This window comes from Malaclemys terrapin, chromosome 11 (genome assembly GCF_027887155.1).
Source record: "Malaclemys terrapin pileata isolate rMalTer1 chromosome 11, rMalTer1.hap1, whole genome shotgun sequence".
Lineage (NCBI taxonomy): Eukaryota > Metazoa > Chordata > Testudines > Emydidae > Malaclemys > Malaclemys terrapin.
Genome location: NC_071515.1, coordinates 17,744,811 through 17,765,686, shown reverse-complemented (window position 1 = coordinate 17,765,686; position 20,876 = coordinate 17,744,811). Strand labels below are relative to the sequence as shown.

The window sequence follows — 20,876 nt, the reverse complement described above, 5'->3', positions numbered from 1 at the left end:
TTGCCAATTTGTATTTTGCTGCTTCTGGTCTATGGCCTCATTACATTCTGCACAGGATGGCCGCCTCCCAAGAGAAGCCACGGAAAGGAAATACCCTTAAAAAGCTTATAACTTCGTAAGTCCTCCCCTCCAGCACGGCTAAGACAGCAAACTGTTGTTCTGTATTGTTGAACCGGATGTCAGAAGACTGCCAAGCACGGCCCACAGACCTGCTAATTAAGTGAACTGATTGTGTTTGTTTTGGAACCATTTGCCAACAAAGGAATGTGTCATGCTGATTAGTGAGAGGAGGGTATGTAATATATGTGTATTCAAACCCAGATGAGTGCATAATCCAGGTATTCACTCTGTTTGCTCAAGGACTGACAAAAATGAACGGTGAGCAAACAAGCGGACCAAAGAGAAACACCAGTCCTTTAAGAGGGGTCCCTTGTGCTTCCCCCTTTTTTTCTTAGATACCTCTGTCTAAACAAGGACCCATCCTTCACAAATTCCAACTCAAAACAAAGGAGAATATTTTGGAATGAGACTTTCCTCTGCCACAGCTGACATGAGACTGTACATAAATTTATGGCCCTCGAAAGCTGAAGTGTAGCTGGGTCTGAAAGGGCCAGATCAGTGGTTCTCAACCAGGGGTACGTGTACCCTTGGGGGTATGCAGAGATCTTCCCGGAGGTACATCAACTCATCTAGATATTTGCCTAGTTTTAGAACAGGCTACATAAAAAGCACCATTAAAGTCAGTACAACCTAAAATTTCATACAATGACCTGTTTAGACTGCTCTGTGTACTATACACTGAAGTGTAAGTACAATAGTTATATTCCAATTGATTTATTTTATAATTATATGGTAAAAATGAGAAAGTCACCCATTTTTTGGTAATAATGTGGGGGTGACACTTTTGTATTTGTATGTCTGATTTTGTAAACAAGTCGTTTTTAAGTGAGGTGAAACTTGGGGTACGCAAGAAATCAAACTCCTGAAAGGGGTACAGTAGTCTGGAAAGGTTGGGAATCACTGCGCTAGATCAGGGGTTCTCAACCTTTTTCTTTCTGAGGCCCCCCCCAACATGCTATAAAAACTCCCTGGCCCACCTGTGCCACAACAGCTGTTTTTCTGCATATAAAAGCAGAGGTGCAGGAACTAGGAGTGCAGCCGCACCCCCTGGCTTGAAGTGGTTTCCATCATATACAGGGTTTACAGTTTGGTTCAGTGGCTCTCACCTCCACTATACAAATTGGTCCAGCCCCTCTGTATAAAACCCAGGGCCGGCATTAGTGGGTAGCAGGCAGGGCAATTGTCCATGTCCTCAAGCCACAGGGGGCCCTGCGAAGATAAGTTGCTCAGGTTTCGGCTTCAGCCCTGGATGGCGGGGCTTGGGGCAGCGGGACTTCGGCATTCGGCTCCTGTGAGTCTAACGCCGGCTCTGCTTGGGGGACCCCCTGAAACCTGCTCGTGGCCCCCAGGGGGCCTCGAACACCTAGTTGAGAACTGCTGAGCTAGATGACAGCTGTCACTCTGGTTCCTCCAAAGAGTGCGAGCTCTTATGTAGGAAGCAGAAAGGCCAGGCTGTGGCAAAAACAAAGCCACACCCAAATCAGGACACACAAATGAACTCACTTTGCCTTTCAACTATTTAATGAAGAGGCCACTGAACAAAGAACAACTTATTTTTGCCATCAACTGCAGATCAGTTTATTACTTCTTTTCTACCCTAAATTTTATAAAAAGAAGCTAAAACAGGACTAATTCTGTTCTGGGTCACTCCAGTGCAATCCCATTGATTTCAATGGCTATGCACTGGGACAGCTGAGAGCAGAATTTGGTCCTTTGGGACACTTGTGACCACATTTTCAGCCAGCCCCAAACACCTCCTTTTCTTCCACATGCCCCTGATGATGGCCACAAAAGCTGCCACGTGCCTCTTTCTAAACACGAAGAATCCAGTTCAATTTGTTAGCAAAACCAGTTGCATGTTCAAAAACCAACACGCAACACCAAAGAAAATTAGGCTTCTGAGTTAAAGCTGCCATTCTCTTCTTACCTTCACATCTATAGCACAGGCACCAGAGTCCAGATGATCATAGGTACCATGAGTTGCAACACTTGGGCGCAAGAATATGAGTGACTCCCAGAAAAGAGCGACTGAAAGTGAAAACAGCAACTGAAACCTAATTACAGCCTTGCGACCCTCGTAACAGAACATCTAAGTTACAAATCTAAGGGCTTGTCTTCACTTACCGGTGGATTGATGCTGCAGCGATTGATCCACCGGGAGTCAATTTAGAGGGTCTAGTGAAGACCCGCTAAATGGATCGCTGATCGCTCTCCTGTCGACTCTGGTACTCCACCGGAACAAGAAGCATAAGGTAAGTCAACAGGAGAGTTTCTCCCTTCGACCCAGCGCAGTGTAACCATCGCAGTAAGTCGACCTAAGCTATTTCGACTCCAGCTATCATAGAATCACAGAATAGCAGAGTTGGAAGGGACCTCAGGAGGTCATCTAGTCCAACCCCCTGCTCAAAGTAGGACCAATTCCCAACTAAATCATCCCAGCCAGGGCTTTGTCAAGCCTGACCTTAAAACCTCTAAGGAAAGAGATTCCACCACCTCCCTAGGTAACCCATTCCAGTGCTTCACCACCCTCATAGTGAAAAAGTTTTTCTTAATATCCAACCTAAACCTCCCCCACTGCAACTTGAGACCATTACTTCTTGTTCTGTCATCAGGTACCACTGAGAACAGTCTAGCTCCATCCTCTTTGGAACCCCCTTTCAGGTAATTGAAAGCAGCTATCAAATCCCCCCTCATTCTCTTCTGCAGACTAAACAATCCCAGTTCCCTCAGCCTCTCCTCATAAGTCATGTGCTCCAGACCCCTAATCATTTTTGTTGCTCTCCACTGCACTCTTTCCAATTTTTCCACATCCTTCTTGTAGTGTGGGGTCCAAAACTGGACACAGTACTCCAGATGAGGCCTCACCAATGTCGAATAGAGGGGAATGATCACGTCCCTCGATCTGCTGGCAATGCCCCTACTTATACAGCCCAAAATGCCGTTGGCCTTCTTGGCAACAAGGGCACACTGTTGACTCATATCCAGCTTCTCGTCCACTGTAACCCCTAAGTCCTTTTCTGCAGAACGGCTTCCTAGCCATTCGGTCCCTAGTCTGTAACAGTGAATGGGATTCTTCTGTCCTAAGTACAGGACTCTGCGCTTGTCCTTGTTGAACCTCATCAGGTTTCTTTTGGCCCAATCCTCTAATTTGTCTAGGTCCCTCTGTATCCTATCCCTACCCTCCAGCGTATCTACCACTCCTCCCAGTTTAGTGTAATCTGCAAACTTGCTGAGGCCTGGTCTACACTACGGGTTTAGGTCGACTTTAGCAGCGTTAAACCGAATTAAGCCTGGACACGTCCACACAACGAGGCCCTTTCTTTCGACTTAAAGGGCCCTTTAAACCGGTTTCTTTACACCACCTCCGACGAGGGGATTAGCGATAAAACCGGCCTTTGCGGGTCGGAATTGGGGTAGTGTGGACTGAATTCGATGTTATTGGCCTCCGGGAGCTATCCCACAGTGCTTCATTGTGACCGCTCTGGACAGCGCTCTCAACTCAGATGCACTGACCAGGTAGACAGGAAAAGACCCGCGAAGGTTTGAATTTCATTTCCTGTTTGCCCAGCGTGGAGAGCACAGGTGACCACGCAGAGCTCATCAGCACAGGTAACCGTCATGGAGTCCTCCCAGGATCGCAAAAGAGCTCCAGCATGGACCGAACGGGAGGTACGAGATCTGCTCGCCATATGGGGAGATGAAGCAGTGATAGCTGAACTCCGTAGCAGTAAAAGAAATGGAAAAGTATTAGAAAAGATCTCCAAGGCCATGAAGGACCGAGGCCATAACAGGGACACACAGCAGTGCCGCGTGAAAATTAAGGAGCTACGGCAAGCCTACCACAAAGCCAGAGAAGCAAACGGAAGGTCCGGGGCAGAGCCGCAAACTTGCCGCTACTACGCGGAGCTGCATGCGATCCTAGGGGGTGCAGCCACCACTACCCCAACCGTGTGCTATGACTCTCTCACTGGAGAAACACACAGGGAAGACGGTTCGGGGAACGAGGAAGATGACGATGGAGGTACTGTAGGTAGCTCACAGCAGCAAGGAAGCGGAGAAACCGGTTTCCCCAACAGCCAGGATATGTTTGTGACACTGGACCTGGAACCAGTAACCCCCGAACTCACCTAAGACCCTCAGGGCACACAGGAGACCTCTGGTGAGTGTAACTTTGTAAATATTTGTAAACATTACAAAAAAAAAGCAAGCAAGTCTGTTAACGTGTATGGGGATGGAGCGGAAATCCTCCAGGGACATCTCCAGAAAGCTCTCCTGGTTGAAATGGGGTGATTTTATTAAGGGGGACATTCAGAGGCGCCCGTTCCTGCTATTCTGACCAGAAATGTTCCCCGCTGTTAACCACGCGGTGGGGGGGAGGGGTGAAGTGATCATCCCAGAGAATCGTGTGTGTGTGTGTGTGTGGGGGGGTGGTTTACTTGTGTTTGTGCCGCATGTTAACCGGGAAACCGCAGCCCCCTCCTTTTACATTGAAACCCCATTTTAAATGGACAACCCAATTCATCCTTGATATGGGAAATGCGCTGCTGTTTGCAACCTTTCCCGCATGTTAAGGTTAAAAAAGCCAAAACACTGTGGCCTACGATGGCTGCCTGCAAGCCGAAATATGCGACCTTGTAATGAAAGAGTGTACCCATTGTTCCCTAAAATGTGTCTTTTTTAACCACCTCTCCCTTCTCCTCCACCAGCTGCAAATGTTTCTCCTTCGCAGAGGCTCGTGAACATTAGAAAGAGAAAACGTAAGACGAGGGACGAGATGTTCACGGAGCTGCAGATGTCCGCCCAGGCTGATAGAGCACAGCAGAATGCGTGGAGGCAGTCAATGTCGGAGATGAGAAAAGCCCAACATGAACGAGAGGAGAGGTGGCGGGCTGAAGACGATAGGTGGCGTCAGCTTGCAGACAGACGGCAAGAGGCAATGCTCCGTCTGCTGGAGCATCAAAGTGATATGCTCGAGCGTATGGTTGAGTTGCAGGAAAGGCAGCAGGAGCAGAGACCGCCGCTACAGCCCCTGTGTAACCAACAGCCCTCCTCCCCAAGTTCCATAGCCTCCTCACCCAGACGCCCAAGAACACGGTGGGGGGGCCTCCGTCCACCCAGTCACTCCACCCCAGATGATCGCCCAAGCATCAGAAGGCTGGGCTTCAATAAGAGTTAAAGTTTTAAAATGCAGTGTGTCCTTTTCCATCCCTCCTCCCCCACCCATCCCAGCTACCTTGGCAATTATCCCCCTACCTCTGTAAGGAACTAATAAAGAATGCATGAATGTGAAAAAACAATGACTTTATTGCCTCTGCAAGCGGGAGGGGAGGGGAGGGTGGGGTGGGGTGGTTGGTTTACAGGGAAGTAGAGTGAACCGGGTCGGGGGGGGGTGGGGTTGGAGGGTTCATCAAGGAGAAACAAACAGAAGTTTCACACAGTAGCCTGGCCAGTCACAAAACTCGTTTTCAAAGCTTCTCTGATGCGCACCGCGCCCTGCTGTGCTCCTCTAACCGCCCTGGTGTCTGGCTGCGCGTAATCAGCGGCCAGGCGAGTTGCCTCAACCTCCCACCCCGCCATAAAGGTCTCCCCCTTACTCTCACAGATATTGTGGAGCGCACAGCAAGCAGCAATAACAATGGGGATATTCTTTTCGCTGAGGTCTGAGCGAGTCAGTAAGCTGCGCCAGCGCGCTTTTAAACGTCCAAATGCACATTCCACCACCATTCGGCACTTGCTCAGCCTGTAGTTGAACAGGTCCTGACTACTGTCCAGGCTGCCTGTGTATGGCTTCATGAGCCATGGCATTAAGGGGTAGGCTGGGTCCCCAAGGATCACGATAGGCATTTCAACATCCCCAATGGTCACTTTCTGGTCCGGAAAGAAAGTCCCTTCCTCCAGCTTTCAAAACAGAGCAGAGTTCTTGAAGACGCGAGCATCATGTACCTTTCCCGGCCATCCCACGTTGATGTTGGTGAAACGTCCCTTGTGATCCACCAGGGCTTGCAGCAGCATTGAAAAGTACCCCTTGCGGTTTACGTAGTCGGTGGCTTGGTGCTCCGGTGACAAGATAGGGATATGGGTTCCGTCTATGGCCCCGCCACAGTTTGGGAATCCCATTTCAGCAAAACCATCCACTATTGACTGCACGTTGCCCAGAGTCACTACCCTTGCTATCACCAGGTCTTTCATTGCCCTGGCAAATTGGATCACAGCAGCCCCCACAGTAGATTTGCCCACTCCAAATTGATTCCCGACTGACCGGTAGCTGTCTGGCGTTGCAAGCTTCCACAGGGCTATCGCCACTCGCTTCTCAACTGTGAGGGCTGCTCTCATCTTGGTATCCTGGCATTTCAGGGCAGGGGAAAGCAAGTCACAAAGTTCCATGAAAGTGCCCTTACGCATGCGAAAGTTTCGCAGCCACTGGGAATCGTCCCATACCTGCAGCACGATGCGGTCCCACCAGTCTGTGCTTGTTTCCCGGGCCCAGAATCGGCGTTCCACGGTATCAACCTGCCCCAGTGACACCATGATTTCCACATTGCTGGGGCCTGTGCCTTGTGAGAGGTCTATGGCCATGTCAATTTCCTCATCACTCTCGTCGCCGTGCTGCAATCGCCTCCTCGCCTGGTCCGGGTTTCGCCTTGGCATGTTCTGGCTCTGCATATACTCCAGGACAATGCGCACCACGCATTGTGTTCATAGTGCTCATAATTGCCGCGGTGATCTGAGCGGGCTCCATGATCCCAGTGCTAGCTATGGCGCCTGGTCAGAAAAAAGGCGCGAAAGTAGTATCTGATGGACCAGGAGAAGGAGGGCGGGAGGGAGGGAGGGAGGGAGGGCCGAGTGACGACATGGCGTACAGGTACAGGAACAGGGAGAAACACAAACAACTGTCACACAGAATGGTCCCCCCAAAGATTAAACTGGAAACCCTGGGCTTAGCAGGCCGTTGATTTCACGGAGGAAGGGGAAGCAAATGAACACAGAACAAATCTATTTTTTACATCTTAAGGTGGCAGCCGACGCTGCAGCATGAGTGACAGCCATACCAGTACGATGATGATGGGTACCAATCATAATATACCATCATCTGCCAAAAGGCAAGGGGCTGCTGCTGTGTAGCAATGCAGCCGCACGTCTGCCAGCCCCACGTCCGCCAGCACCCAGCATCGCCCTCGGCCTCTTCTGGGTGCTTAGCAGACAATATTGGGCAATTGGCAGAAAATAGTATATTATGACTGGTAACCGTCATCATCAAAACAGTAGCATGTCTGCCCAGGTGGCCATGATTGACAGCCATACCAGTATGACGACGACGGGTACCAGTCATAATATACCATCGCCTGGAAGGGGCTGGTGCAATGCAGCACTACGGCTGCCAGCCCCACGGCTATCACTCATGCTACACAGTCTACCGCCAAAAGGCAGTTAGCAGCTGCTGCTGTGTAGCAATGCAGTCCCACGTCTGCCGGCACCCAGAGGACATATGGTGACGGTGAGCTCAGCTGAGCTGAGCGGGCTCCATGCTTGCCGTGGTATGTTGTCTGCACAGGTAACCCAGGTAAAAAGGCGCGAATCTATTGTCTGCCGTTGCTGTGACGAGGGGGGAGGGGCCTGACGACATGTACCCAGAACCGCCCGCGACACTGTTTTGCATCATCCGGGCATTGGGATCTCAACCCAGAATTCAAAGAAAAGGCGCGAACCGCTTCTCGGCTCGAGCTGTGGCGCAAACGTAGTATCTGACGGCCTAGGGGAAGGAGGGAGGGGGGCCGAGTGACGACATGGCGTACAGGCACAGGGAATTAAAATAAAGAACGGTGGCTGTGCATCAGGGAGAGACACAAACAACTGTCACAGACTGGTCCCCCCCAAAGATTAAACTGAAAACCCTGGGTTTAGCAGGCCGTTGATTTGACGGAGGGAGGGGGAAGCAAATGAATAAAGAGAAAATCTATTTTTTTACATCTTAAGACGACGGTGCAGCGTGACTGATAGCCCTCGGCATCTTTCTGGGTGCTTGGCAGCAAATACGGGGCGGTGTATGACGATGGTCTTCAGGCCTATTGCACGAGCTGCTGCTCAGGGAAGACTGCTAACATGCGATGACCCGACTTGTAATAGGCCGGCTAACAGTCATAATACACCATTTACTGCCAAAAGGCAAGCCCCACGGCTGCCAGCACCCAGATCGCCGATGAAGGCTACCAGTCTACTGTTCCGTCTACCGCCAAAAGGCAGTTAGCAGCTGCTGCTGTGTAGCAATGCAGTCCCACGTCTGCCGGCACCAAGAGGACATATGGTGACGGTGAGCTCAGCTGTGCTGAGCGGGCTCCATGTTGTCTGCACAGGTAACCCAGGTAAAAAGGCGCAAATCTATTGTCTGCCGTTGCTGTGACGGGGGAGGGAGGGGCCTGACGACATGTACCCAGAACCGCCCGCGACACTGTTTTGCATCATCCGGGCATTGGGATCTCAACCCAGAATTCCAAGGGGCGGCGGAGACTGCGGGAACTGTGGGATAGCTGTGGGATAGCTACCCATAGTGCAATGCTCCGGAAGTCGACGCTAGCCTCGTACTGTAGACGCGGTCTGCCGACTAGAGCACCTAGAGCATTTTATTGTGTGGACATACACAATCGGCTGTATACAACCGATTTCAATAAAACCGGCTTCTATAAATTCGAACTAATTTCGTAGTGTAGACATACCCTGAGAGTGCAGTCCACGTCATCCTCCAGCTATTCACATAGCTGGGGTTGTGTAACTTAGGTCGACTTAACCCTGTAGTGTAGACCTGCCCTAAATTTGCACCAATAGCTGATTTAGGAGATCTGTTGTTTTATAATCCAGTAAAAAGTACAGCACAAGTCATGTCTTCAGGTTTAGATGAGTAAGAGCATCCAAGTTCTCTGAATCTTGTTCTGGTTCTCTCTTCTCACAGGTACTTTATTCTGTGTATTGTAACTACTTCTGTCGATCTGTGTGTATTATGTCCTTATATTATGCCTATCACCATGATGAGTAGCTAGGTCAGCAATCCTTGTCATGTGGGTCACACAGTAGCACATATAAAAGTTTCTGTTCTCCCCTCTGCCCCCCATGTGCTGGTGGAGTGCCAAGTGAAATATACAAGCTCACTTGTCAGTGTCACTTGCCTCTGCTTGCAGGTGGAATAGAGCAGGAAAATTAAATTGAAACGACCTGGTTAATTTCTCTTTGCTGCTCTGCTCCAAGGCAGAATGGGGTATCAGCAAGGAGAGGAAAAAAACTAGTGAGGAAGGGAAGCAGAGAGGCTGGGGACAGGGATAAAAGCAAGGATTAGCAAACCAAGAGGAGGGAGAGGAGCAAAAGGAATGAACAGCTAAAAAGGGAGAGCAATACTGGAGACCCTTCATTGTTTGTGACGTAATGAAACCTGTTACTGAAGAAAGCTTCCTGTGGCTGGCATGACTTCAATAATTATTTTGCATTTGTTGCATTGTGCCACTTGAACACAAATAACTGCTAACCTCTGCGTGTATAAATAGAGAGAGGAGCGGTTTCACTCAGCTTTCACTAGCCTTTTGAGAAATGCTCCATATTTCAGGAAGGTTTTAAATTCTACAAGGGTGAGGTACGCAGTCTCTGGCTTCAGTTCACAGGCTGTGGACACTACAAACCCCAAGGCTTTGGTGGCCAATCAAAAATTCAATAGACAAATCATGTACGGGCACACACTTCAATTAAGCTTCACTACCCGACTATTTCACTACTTATTTTTCTGTTCTCATCAGGCTTTGTGGATATCGTTAATTGCCTAGTACAGTCTTAATAGTCTTCTCACGCCGTTTCATCTAAGTCTTTCCCTTTCCAACTTCTCCATCCAGATACATTTTTCTTGCACACCATTTATAAAACAAAACTGCACACCTTGTTTAATTTATGTCCAGCGCTTTGTCTCCACATTTCTTGGAATGTGAATTCAGAGAAAGAATGTGCAAATACTCTTTGAAAGACATGTCAGCCTGAAACCCCCAACAGGCTGGCCTGGGCCACTCCCGACACAGAGATCTTTGTCAACTCACGAGAATCCGATTCTCAATGCGGAATTTTTAACAAGCTGATCCTGATCACCCCCAGCATAGGCTCCTCTGACTTTTTTTCTACTCTACTAACGCAACCTGAGAATAAATTAAGATGAGGGTGTATTAGAAAAGGACAGACTGTACTGCTGGAGGTGTCATTGTCTTGATGGAGAAGAAATTCAAGGTCTTTACCTCTTGTGATTGTTCTAAACCCAAGAAACTTCTTGAAAAAGTAGGAACATTGCTCCAGTGTTCTGGTCGAATTCCAGTTTGGGTTACTGTCTTGAGCCTTGATAGATTTTCCATGTGATTTCAACTGGATACACTATCCTTCCTCACTTCCTGTTCCCAGACTGTTATATAGCATGCTGTGCATTGTTAAACAGCTGTTGTATTCTCACCTAGAGGCGGCTACATTTTAGTGGTGGGTGGGTGAGACGATTTCTGTCTGTGTGTGCGCATGTGTGTACATGTGAATATAAATCTATGCTGCATACACACACGGACAATAGAGGATCAGTTATATCCTTACCTCACAGTAAGCAGCGGCCGTAACTCAGAAGAGGTGATTATTATCTAATAACGCATGGGTACGTTCTACCATAGGTCCAGTGAAATCAAAGGCAGGAAAGACCTACAAAGTCATCCTCAGCTGACCTTTATATTTGTAGGGCCCTGTGCAAACACAGTTATGCATAGCCACAGGGAGATTTCAAGTATTCCTGCAGGAAAGCAGCCCCTGAGCGCCTCTGTCCTTTTGAGCGTCAGCAGTGGGCTCTACAGGTGTTTGAGAGCTGTGTGAAATGGGGTTTAGGCTCTTTTGAACCAGATAAATGACAAAGTGGCCCTTCTCCATCTATCTGCTTGCAGGCTCAGGGATGGCCTCTCTGGAACACAAGTCCAGGGCAGACGTCCTTAACTGTGCCCTAGTGAGGCCCACTCCTGCTGAAATGGAATGTCGTTTGACGTGGAATTGAGAGGATAAGACATGCAGGTAAAACCTAGGAAAGGAAGCATACTGGTACCTGCTTGTTGAAATATCCTCAAAGGGGTAAAGGATCTCTCCATTGTTACAAATCTCGCAGATGAAGCCCTTTTGGCTACAAAGGCTGCAGCTGTACACATGAGAAGTGGCAAACTTGATTACCTTCCCCAAGAAAGGAGCCAATTTTCCTTCAATAACCTGGAAGAAGAAAACGACGACATTAACAAACCCATCTGGGAGCAGAATTCCTTGAAACAGTGACATGTTTGTCTCACTTTCATTAAGACAGGGAAGTGACTACTCACAGCCAGTTGAAATAATCTGAATATAACTCCCAGTTATAGCTGCATGAAAATCCTAAGTACGGTCAAAGTAATATTAATGGTCAAATCTGCGCAGAACTGACAATGGTGAAAAGTGGAAAATTCATGTGATTGCGCCCGTTAAACATATGTATGGCAACAACATTACTGAATAGTGGATCATTTTACGTACCACATATGTTCAAATACCAAGGCACGATGGGGTAAGATAGGGGTTTGTCTACAGTGGGGGAATGCACTCTAGGGGGTGTGATTTCTAAAATGCACTAACTGGTCTGGACAGACTCTGCTGGTGGACACTAAACATGTCCTAGTGCCCTTTAACATAGTGCTGTTTGAAACAGTACTACATTAAAGTGCACTAGGGAACTTCTAGTGCACACCAGCAGCGGTCACACAGACCAATTAATGTGCAACATGTAGTGCCTTTAGAAACCAGCCCCCCCTCCCCCCACAGAGCACATTACCCCACCGTGTAGACAAGCCTAAGAAGAGAGTTTCATTCTTTCATATAAACACAATTGCAGAAAGATCTGTGACAGCTCAGAAAATTATCTTCAATTCTTTTCCTTTACTGTTACTTTTTATTCACATTTTTTAGCCCAAATGCCAATGATGTTTTAAAATCCTAATTTTCTCTTCATCACAAACCACAGCTCTGCACCCAAATCTATTTTTTTCCATTGATCAAATGGAGGTTTCTAATGGTAACAGAGGTGATTTTTTGGTACATCTATAACCATTCCAACATTATATTGATTCTTTTCTACAACGAGATGAATTCTAAAATAAATTACTCAAAGGAAACGGCAGTTTCTCCTTAAGTGACCAGCTCTCCAATCAAAAAGACCCACATCAATCCACTATTATACAATAGTGTAAAGGCAATCAAAAGTGCTTTGCACTCCCTTCTTGGTGTGAAAAAACTGTGTAATGTAGATTAAGCCCCAAGCCATAACACTCTAAATTTCTGATTCAATGACAACGTCTCAATAAGGGCGCTTCAGGCAAAATACTACTTCAGACAAAATTTCATGAACTTTAAGAAATTCTGCTAGTGTAAGGAGTAATGAGCAAAGCACAGGGCCCTCATATGATACTTTCCCTCCTCTCTCTTCCCATGGTGTGAACGGCAGCCTGCTAGATTACTGCTGGAAACGTGTCGTAGGATTTGACACTGACCTACAGTTAATAGGAACATCATAACTGTTCTTTAAAGGAGTATGCTAAAGATGTCCCCAGCTCCCAAATAGATGAAGGATCATATTTAACTGCATGCCTAATTTGCCAGGTTTGGCTCACATGGATTTTCAACACATTTTGCTCATTGGTTTTAAATCACACGATTTCATACCACTTGAATTTCACTGGAAATTTCAGGTTGATACAAAGCCAACGTGGCCAAGGTGAAGCTCAAAGCAAAGCTGGAGAATACAAATCCCAGTAGCATTCTTCATCTCCGTCTAGCGGTGTTACTTCTAAAGGCCCATTCTATCTCATCACCCTTCCGATCGCCATCGCTGGGAGAACACGAATAGGAAAGGAAATGTAATGGATGCCACTGAGTGGAAGTGTCCCCTCCTCAGGGCCGGCTCTAGGCACCAGCAAAACAAGCTGGTGCTTGGGGCGGCACATTTTTAGGGGTGGCATGGCCGGCGCCAGAATGCCGCCTCTAAAAATGTGCCCCGGCCGCCCTAGCTCACCTCTGCTGCTGCTGCCACGGCGCGTGAAACAGCTGATTCACGCGCCGCAGCGGCTCGGGGTCTCCCCCTCCCTCCCAGGCTCTCAAACCTGGGAGGGAGGGGGAGATCCCGAGCGGCCGTTTCGCGCGCCGCTGCTCCCCTTCCCTCCCAGACTTGAGAGCCTGGGGGGAGGAGGCACAGCTGGGGATTTGGGGAAGGGGCGGAGTTGAGGCGAGGCTGGGGGTGGGGTAATTAAAGAAGTGGGGGGGGGCAAAATTGTTTTTGCTTTGGGCGGCAAAAATCCTAGAGCCGGCCCTGCCCCTCCTTGCCAAAGCTCCACACTGTTGAGACCATCTGTGAGAACAGGAAGCGGCGATGTTATTGCTAGCGTTACAGATAGGACATCTGCTCACGTTCGAGGGGAAAATGACGTTCCTATTGCATCCTGGCATAGGAAGGTTCCTTATACTGGAACATAAACAATTCAGAAAGGTCACTGCATGTAACGGAACATGAAGTTTTGGTTCAAGGCACTGACACTACTAACCTTATAGGCAGATCCCAACCTGAGGAGCAACAAGTTAATGCTGCAGTGTTAGAAAGAAAGTAAGATCTTTTGCTTTCAAACTCAAGAGTAACTGAGGGTCAGAAGTCCAAATCAAGCGGAGGGTGGAGGACAGGAGTTTAGCAGCATCCAAGAAGCATGAGAAACAGCAGCAGTGTTGCTTAAACATCTTGGCCAGAGTTTCAAAGATGGCTAGTGATTTTGGGGTGCCTCAGGTATTCTTTGGGTCCCAACCCGAGTCACCTTGATGGGACCTGATTTTCAGGGTGGGTGCTGAGCACAGCCTGAAAGTCAGGCCTCTTAAGTTGGGCACTGAGCTGCTGAGGTGCCCCAAATCACCAGTCAAAAAACCTTGGCCAGAAAACCATAATTGGAACCAACAGACTAAGAGGACTGGCTAAATGGGGGAGGCAGCTATTATGTATATTTGAAGGACTCTTGTTTAAATATTAAAACAAAAAGAAATCAGGTCTGTGTCTGAATGCAAATAAAGTGTGAGGAGAAAGCAGGGCCTGGAGTTTCGTCTTTGTCATTTAAAGAACACTTCTCAGTGATTCATTCACGCCCTGCTCCCTCTCCAAGCCTGTGGAAATGCTTCAATTTCTGCACCTCGAAGAGCGTTAACTCTCCAGGAGTGGCAGCAAGCCCCCAAAAGAAAGGCTCTTCCAACACCGACGCATAGAATGTACATACACAGCTTCAGCAAAGGCAATAATTTGTAGGCATTTTCAAACAGGAAGGCGCGGATAATATTGTAGCCTCTGACAGCACATGCTGCAAATTACACATTAGTAAATCGATGCCTTGCTTTAACATTAATCCTTACTTTACCACTACACGGGCACTCACCCAACAGCACCCTTTTGAATAGGAAAAGAAATCTGAGGGATCCTTTGCAATACTGTTAGGAATCTAAGGATTGATCCAGCACAAAGAACTGGAAGTAGCAAGCACTTGGTCCTATAGGCAAGATACAGCAGTTGCTTCATACAGCATGGCACTAACTTCTATATGCACTTTTGGAGGTTGAGAGACGCCACTCGGATAGTTATGCTGGTCTACAATACAGCATTAGGTTGAAGTAAGGCAGTTTATGTTGCCCTAACTCTGTAAGTGTCTACACTACAATGTTGCTCCCACTGATGTAAGTTGCCCACTACACCGACCTAATAACTCCAGCTCTGCGAGAGGTGTAGCACTTAGAAGTTAGATGGATGTAGCTAGTGTAACGTAATGTGAAGTAACAGGGTCAGGAATGGGATAGATAATAAACCAGACAAAATCATAAAGCCCTGGTATGTGCACACTTTGAATACTGTGTGCAGGTCTGGTCACACATCCCAAAAAATACATTAGAATTGGAAAAGGTGCAGAGAGGGGCAACAAAAATGATTAGGGGTATGGAACAGCTTCCTTAAGAGGAGAGATTAAAAAGAGTGGGACTGTTCAGTTTAGGAAAGACACGACTGAAGGGGGATATGACAGAGGTCTATAAATCATGACTTGTGTGGAGAAAGTGAATAAGGAAATGTTATTTACTCCTTCTCATAACACAAGAACTAAGGGTCACCCGATGAAATTAATACACAGCAGGTTTAGAACAAACAAAAGGAAGTACTCCTTCACACAATGCACAATCAGCCGGTGGAACTTGTTGCTATGGGATGTTGTGAAGGCCAAAAGAATAAATCGGATCTAAAAAGAATTAGCTAAGTTCCTGGAGGATGGGTCCATCAATGGCTATTAGCCAAGATGGCCAGGAACACAACCCCATGCTCTGGGTGTCCCTAAACCTCCAGCTGACAGAAGCTGGGACTGGACAACAGGGGATGGATCACGTGATCAATTGCCCTGTTCTGTTCATTCCCTCTGAAGCACCTGGTACTGGTCACACTCAGAGACAGGGTACTGGGTTAGGTGGACCACTGATCTGACCCAGTATGGCCGTTTTTGGGTCAACATTCCATCCAATATCTGGATAACTAGACTCGTTTTGTCCTTCCTAATTTACATTTGTGGTGGGACAAAAAAGTTCAGCTCAAAATGCCAATCCTACAGTCATTTCATCTTTCACTTTATGCAGACAGTTCATCTAGGTTTTACTCAGTACCCATATCCCTTTTGGTAATCCTTATACAGCTGGCCTTGTGACTTAAGACTTCAATTTTATATTCTATTTTTTTTTTTGTATTTAGTAAGCACTGACAACAGACTCAGGTCTGCACAAGACACAAAATACAGTTTTCTGCTCCAGAGAGCTTACAATCTATACACGATAGACTTAGACTAGACAGGACACCCAGAGAAGTGCAAAATTTGGGTTTTACTAATGCATTGCAGATTACTATGATTAATGTGTATTCCAATATAACCCAGTGTCCTCTATTGAATTCAAGGCCCCAATGTGCTAGGAGCTGTGCAAACATACAGTAAAAATCAGTAACTTCCCTAAAGAGCTTCCCGTCTTAATAGACAAGACGGGCAAAGGGAGGGAGAAAGGAAGTATTTCCATTGAACAGATGGAGTATCGAGGCAAAGAGTCAGTGTGTGACTTGACTGACATCACACAGGAAGACTATGGCAGAGCTGGGGATTAAAGTCAGATGTACAATGTAGGTCACCTATTTTCAAAAAAAGTATTTATACGTAGCTAATCATACCACAGCGCAAGGAATTAACCTGGATGGCAAACCAGTTCTGCCCACAAAGACTTGCACTGTCTCTCTGAGAAAGCCTAGATGGCCAGAACGGTGAGGAAAGTTGATGTATATTTTCCATGAAATATTTTTTGTCATAGCAGTGTATTGGCTTGATTGATAATTCTGGTGTGTACACATGCTACTGCAGTGAAGATCCAGTCTTCAAAAGCAACATGCACCCCAATCTGTAATATGAATAATAGCCCCTTTTACAGCATTTGAGGATGAGGACAAAATGCAATATCAAACTGACGTTATCACTGTTTTTAGTGTCTGCAAATTCAGGGTCATTTCACTTCATAACAGACTTCATAGACCATTGCTGATCAGTGGATAGGACATTTCTTTGCAATTTGTTCATTTTAATGTTTGTATCTCATGAGAACGCAATATTGATCTCCATCTGGCCCCGCGATCTGTGGATTTTTAATTACAGGTCCCAGAAAACAGTTTCACCATAATGCCTCTGTAATGGACATCTTCTGGCTGAGGGAAAGGAAGCCTGGGACCTGTAACCAAGCACTCTCTAGAGAGATATTGAGGCCTGAGTTGTCGATTTTTAGACATTTCAGCACTAGGGAGACCGAGTCCCAGGATGAAAGTCAGATCCCGAGCCTTATGGACACATATAGCTGGGAAAAGGAGGAGGTGTGTTAAATGAACCTAGTCAGACAGGGATATAGCAGGCTTTGTTTCTCCTCAGTCTCCTAGAGAAAGGAGGACAGGAGTACTTGTGGCACCTTAGAGACTAACAAATTTATTAGAGCATAAGCTTTCGTGGACTACAGCCCACTTCTTCGGTAGCTATATGCATCCGAAGAAGTGGGCTGTAGTCCACGAAAGCTTATGCTCTAATAAATTTGTTAGTCTCTAAGGTGCCACAAGTACTCCTGTTCTTCTTTTTGCGGATACAGACTAACACGGCTGTTACTCTGAAACTAGAGAAAGGAGGGGTGATCAAGCCCGAGGGGTTAAAAGCAGAGAGAAAGAGAAGCCAGAGTCCTTCCCAGTCTCTTTCACACCAGGGGAACCTGCCTGTTTTCCCCAAGACAGAAGACCCTGGTCCCTAGGTTATACGTCTGAGTCATGTTCATCTCCTGCTGCTGCAAAGCAGCAACATTTCAGTAGACAGTTTTAGTGTTAAGAAATGATGTAGCTAAAGTTTTCTTTCATTGCATCTTAGTGGACAGTGCGTCCTCTCAGTGCCCCTCACCAGAAAACCTGGGGACTGCAGGTGGAAAGGCCATGGCCCATTTTCTGAGCAGGTAGGGGAGCATCTGAAATACAGTCCAGCCACCACTGAGAAGTGTTTGTGCGTTCCAAGACAAACTAAGGAGACTGGCCAACAGTTTCAAGCTGGGTGTTGAAAGTTAGCCCCCTGAATCAGGAGCCTGAAGGCTTGCAGCTCGCACCGAAGTCAACTGCCTAAATAAGCAGCTAGATGCCTAGATTTCAAACCTGAGGGGCCCTAATGCATTGGCCTGTGTGATTGTGGTGAAAACAGGAGTGCCCCTTAGACCTTCCGTCAGCACTCATCACGGGCTAGAAGTCTGAACACTTTACTGAGGTGCCCAGGACAGGAGCCAGGATCGACCATTCACTCACTAGGCCTCTGTGCGGCCCAGCCTGCATGTCAACCTAACAGGTCTTGGTTTTGTGAGGTGACAGTCTGTTGGGGCCACGCTCATTACTTACAAGCCCACAAGTTTGGTTTTCATTGGGTGGGGAGCAGCCCAGCGCTGGCTTTGTAGGCCAGTTGCCATAGTGCTCGAGAAGGGTTTGACTGCGGTTCTTAAGTGGAGCCAGAGCTCACTGAGGAGGAGATACCCTGCCCAAGGGCGCATGGGGAGGGGCACCACTCACTACATCAGTACAACAGGTAAAACCAGTGCTCCCCCCAGCGCAGCCATCCAAGTGCACCTGGGGCAGATCCCTGGCCTTGGTCCTCCCCGGGCGTAGAAGCAACTCTTCAGGGGCCATCCAGATGGTCAGCAATGTGAACAGAACCCCCTGCACTCCAGATTGTGCCTGGCCTCTCGGTAGGTGCACTGGTGAGGAAGGGCTCTTCCTCCTCGGGCACTCTAGGGTAGGAGGTGGCATCCATTCGCTTTAAAGCCTTCTTGCAGAGCGATCAAAAATTACAACCATATTAAAGAAAAAGGAGAGCAAGCAAGAGCCTCACATTGGTTTCTCAAGCCCACAGCTCGAGTGCCGCTGTTTATTACTCATGTGTTGCAGAGGGAAATTGCAGTGTCATGTTCAAGTGCCACAGCCAATGATGGTCTGTGGGATTGGAAAAAGGCGCCCACAATCCACTTATTTCAGCTCTCCCCTTCCACTCTCCCTTGGCCAACCAGCAACGTTTACACCCACTGCAAGGAAAAGCACACTAATTAGGAGAAAAAGGCAGCGTGAGGGAGGACACTTCTTCCCAAACCCATCATTAATCCATCTAACTGATCAATCAAGATCTTTAAAATAGCAAATGTTGCCTTATTGGAAGGCGCTCAGATACCACGGGGACGGGTGTGGTATAAGAACCTGACCAGAACAGAAATAAAAAGGACTCTTCACATCTCATAAAATACTTACCCTGGGCTCATTTATTCCATTACAGTAATGTGGCCGTGGCTGCTAATTTTTGGTTTCTATGTTTGGAAAAAAAATGGAGCCTCTTGATTTTAGATGAGACAGAAAAACTTGCTAAGCTATATTATTAAAACTTAAAGCCACATTCCACTCACTGAAGCAGGAGAACTTGGAGATTTGAAATCATCACACTCCTCAGAATAATTATTATTTGTTTTACGGTGGCACCCAACTGAGATCGGTGCCCCAATAGGCTAGGCGCTGTATGTAATATAAGAGTCTCAACACATAATGGAAAAAGCTTTAAAATTGCCCAGATAATTTTATCCAAAAGATAGCCATTGCTAGGGTTTGAGTTCTACTTCACCTGGAGTGGGGATCACAGATTGCAGGTGAAGGGAAAGTCTGTCTTTTAAGTCAAACTCTGAGCGTGTTAAAAAATGTGGTGGAGGTACGTTTTAAAACGATTTTCTTACTGCATTTTACATTGTAAGTGTCAGGATTTATTTATGGTGAGGGGAGGTCCCAGTCATGAAATGTCAGGTGGTGGCACGCAGCACTTCCCTCACCAAAATGGCCCAGTTAGTCAATCCGAAAATGATTTTGGAAACACTGAGCCATCCTCTCATGGCTATTCAAAAATCGGTGCTATTACAGTACATTACAGCACCCTCCTCGACAACAACAGAAGTACTGGATGTCACTTGAACGGCAAGCTAGTAACGGTAGATTCACACCCTGATTGCTGTGCACTAGCATTCTGTGTAGACAAGCTCCAATCAACAACATTCATGCTGCTTCTTGTACCAAACAAGCGGCATGTTTCCCAGCCCAGAAAGGACAAAGGAATTATCCTAGGCAACTTTTAAAACACACAAGCCACCCCCAGCAAAGTCAAGAAATTATGAAAACATATAACTCAAGCACTTCTCTCTTCTCTGTATTCTCTCTCTCTCTGTTGCGTTGTTCATTCGGTTAGGTAGTAGCCTGGATGTAATTTGTAAGGAGCAACCAAGCTTTGTAAAACCGGGAGGATACTGAAGATGAAAGGGAGCAAGGGCTATTGTTCAATCTGAAATCCCTTTGGACATTAGATTAATGTGAACATGAATGATAACGTGAACTTCTTCAAAGCTTCACTGCTTGTCAGTAAGACTGCAGCCCTTGATGGCTGCCCAACTCTTCTATAGCAGGAATTAGTCCGGTTTTCGTTTCCTTATCTTGTCCTTTTAGACTAATATAGATAATAAATATTGTCCTGCCCAGTTTCACTGAATATCTTTCAGCTATAGGCTTTTAGTCTGTTGTAATTCAAATTGTTATTCTAAACAGAGAAATATGCTGTAAGAGCCCCTTACCGACACTGATGAAGAGTTACTCACATCCTAGTCCCACTGAAGTCAATAGGGATACTTGTGTGAGTAAGTGCTTACCCATGTGAGTGAAGGTTGCACAATCCAACCCCACTACAAAAGCGTGAACACAATGTTGCAATAATTTTTCTAATATTAAAAATTAACTCAGGGACTGGATGGCTCAGCTGAACGGTAGCAGAGCTTTTCATCTCTGGATCACTGGTTCAAGCCTAGCCCAAGTGGCCAGTGACTGAAAGTATGGTGGTTATTTGACTATTTGGTGATCTGCTGGTTGACTCAGTTCAGTTCCTCATGAACAGACATTCCAGTCAGAACGGACAATGTAGCTGGCATCCTTGCATTGGCAACCTCATCAGAGAGCCCAAGGATCGATTGGACAAGATGGAGACTGAATTACCCTCCAACTCAGACTGTTTTATTCCACAGAGATGTACTAGGAGTGTGAACCTCTGGAAACTGGAAGTGGACAA

General features: G+C 47.0%; 1 protein-coding gene across 1 annotated transcript in view; it reads right to left on the bottom strand.

Moving 5' to 3' along the window:
- PLEKHM3 (pleckstrin homology domain containing M3) overlaps nt 1-20,876 on the bottom strand; it is a 126,705-nt gene that overhangs the window by 14,997 nt on the left and 90,832 nt on the right. The window contains exon 7 of the mRNA XM_054044613.1: nt 11,213-11,370. Within this exon, the coding sequence (XP_053900588.1) occupies nt 11,213-11,370 (158 nt within the window). The remainder of the gene's footprint in view (nt 1-11,212; nt 11,371-20,876) is intronic.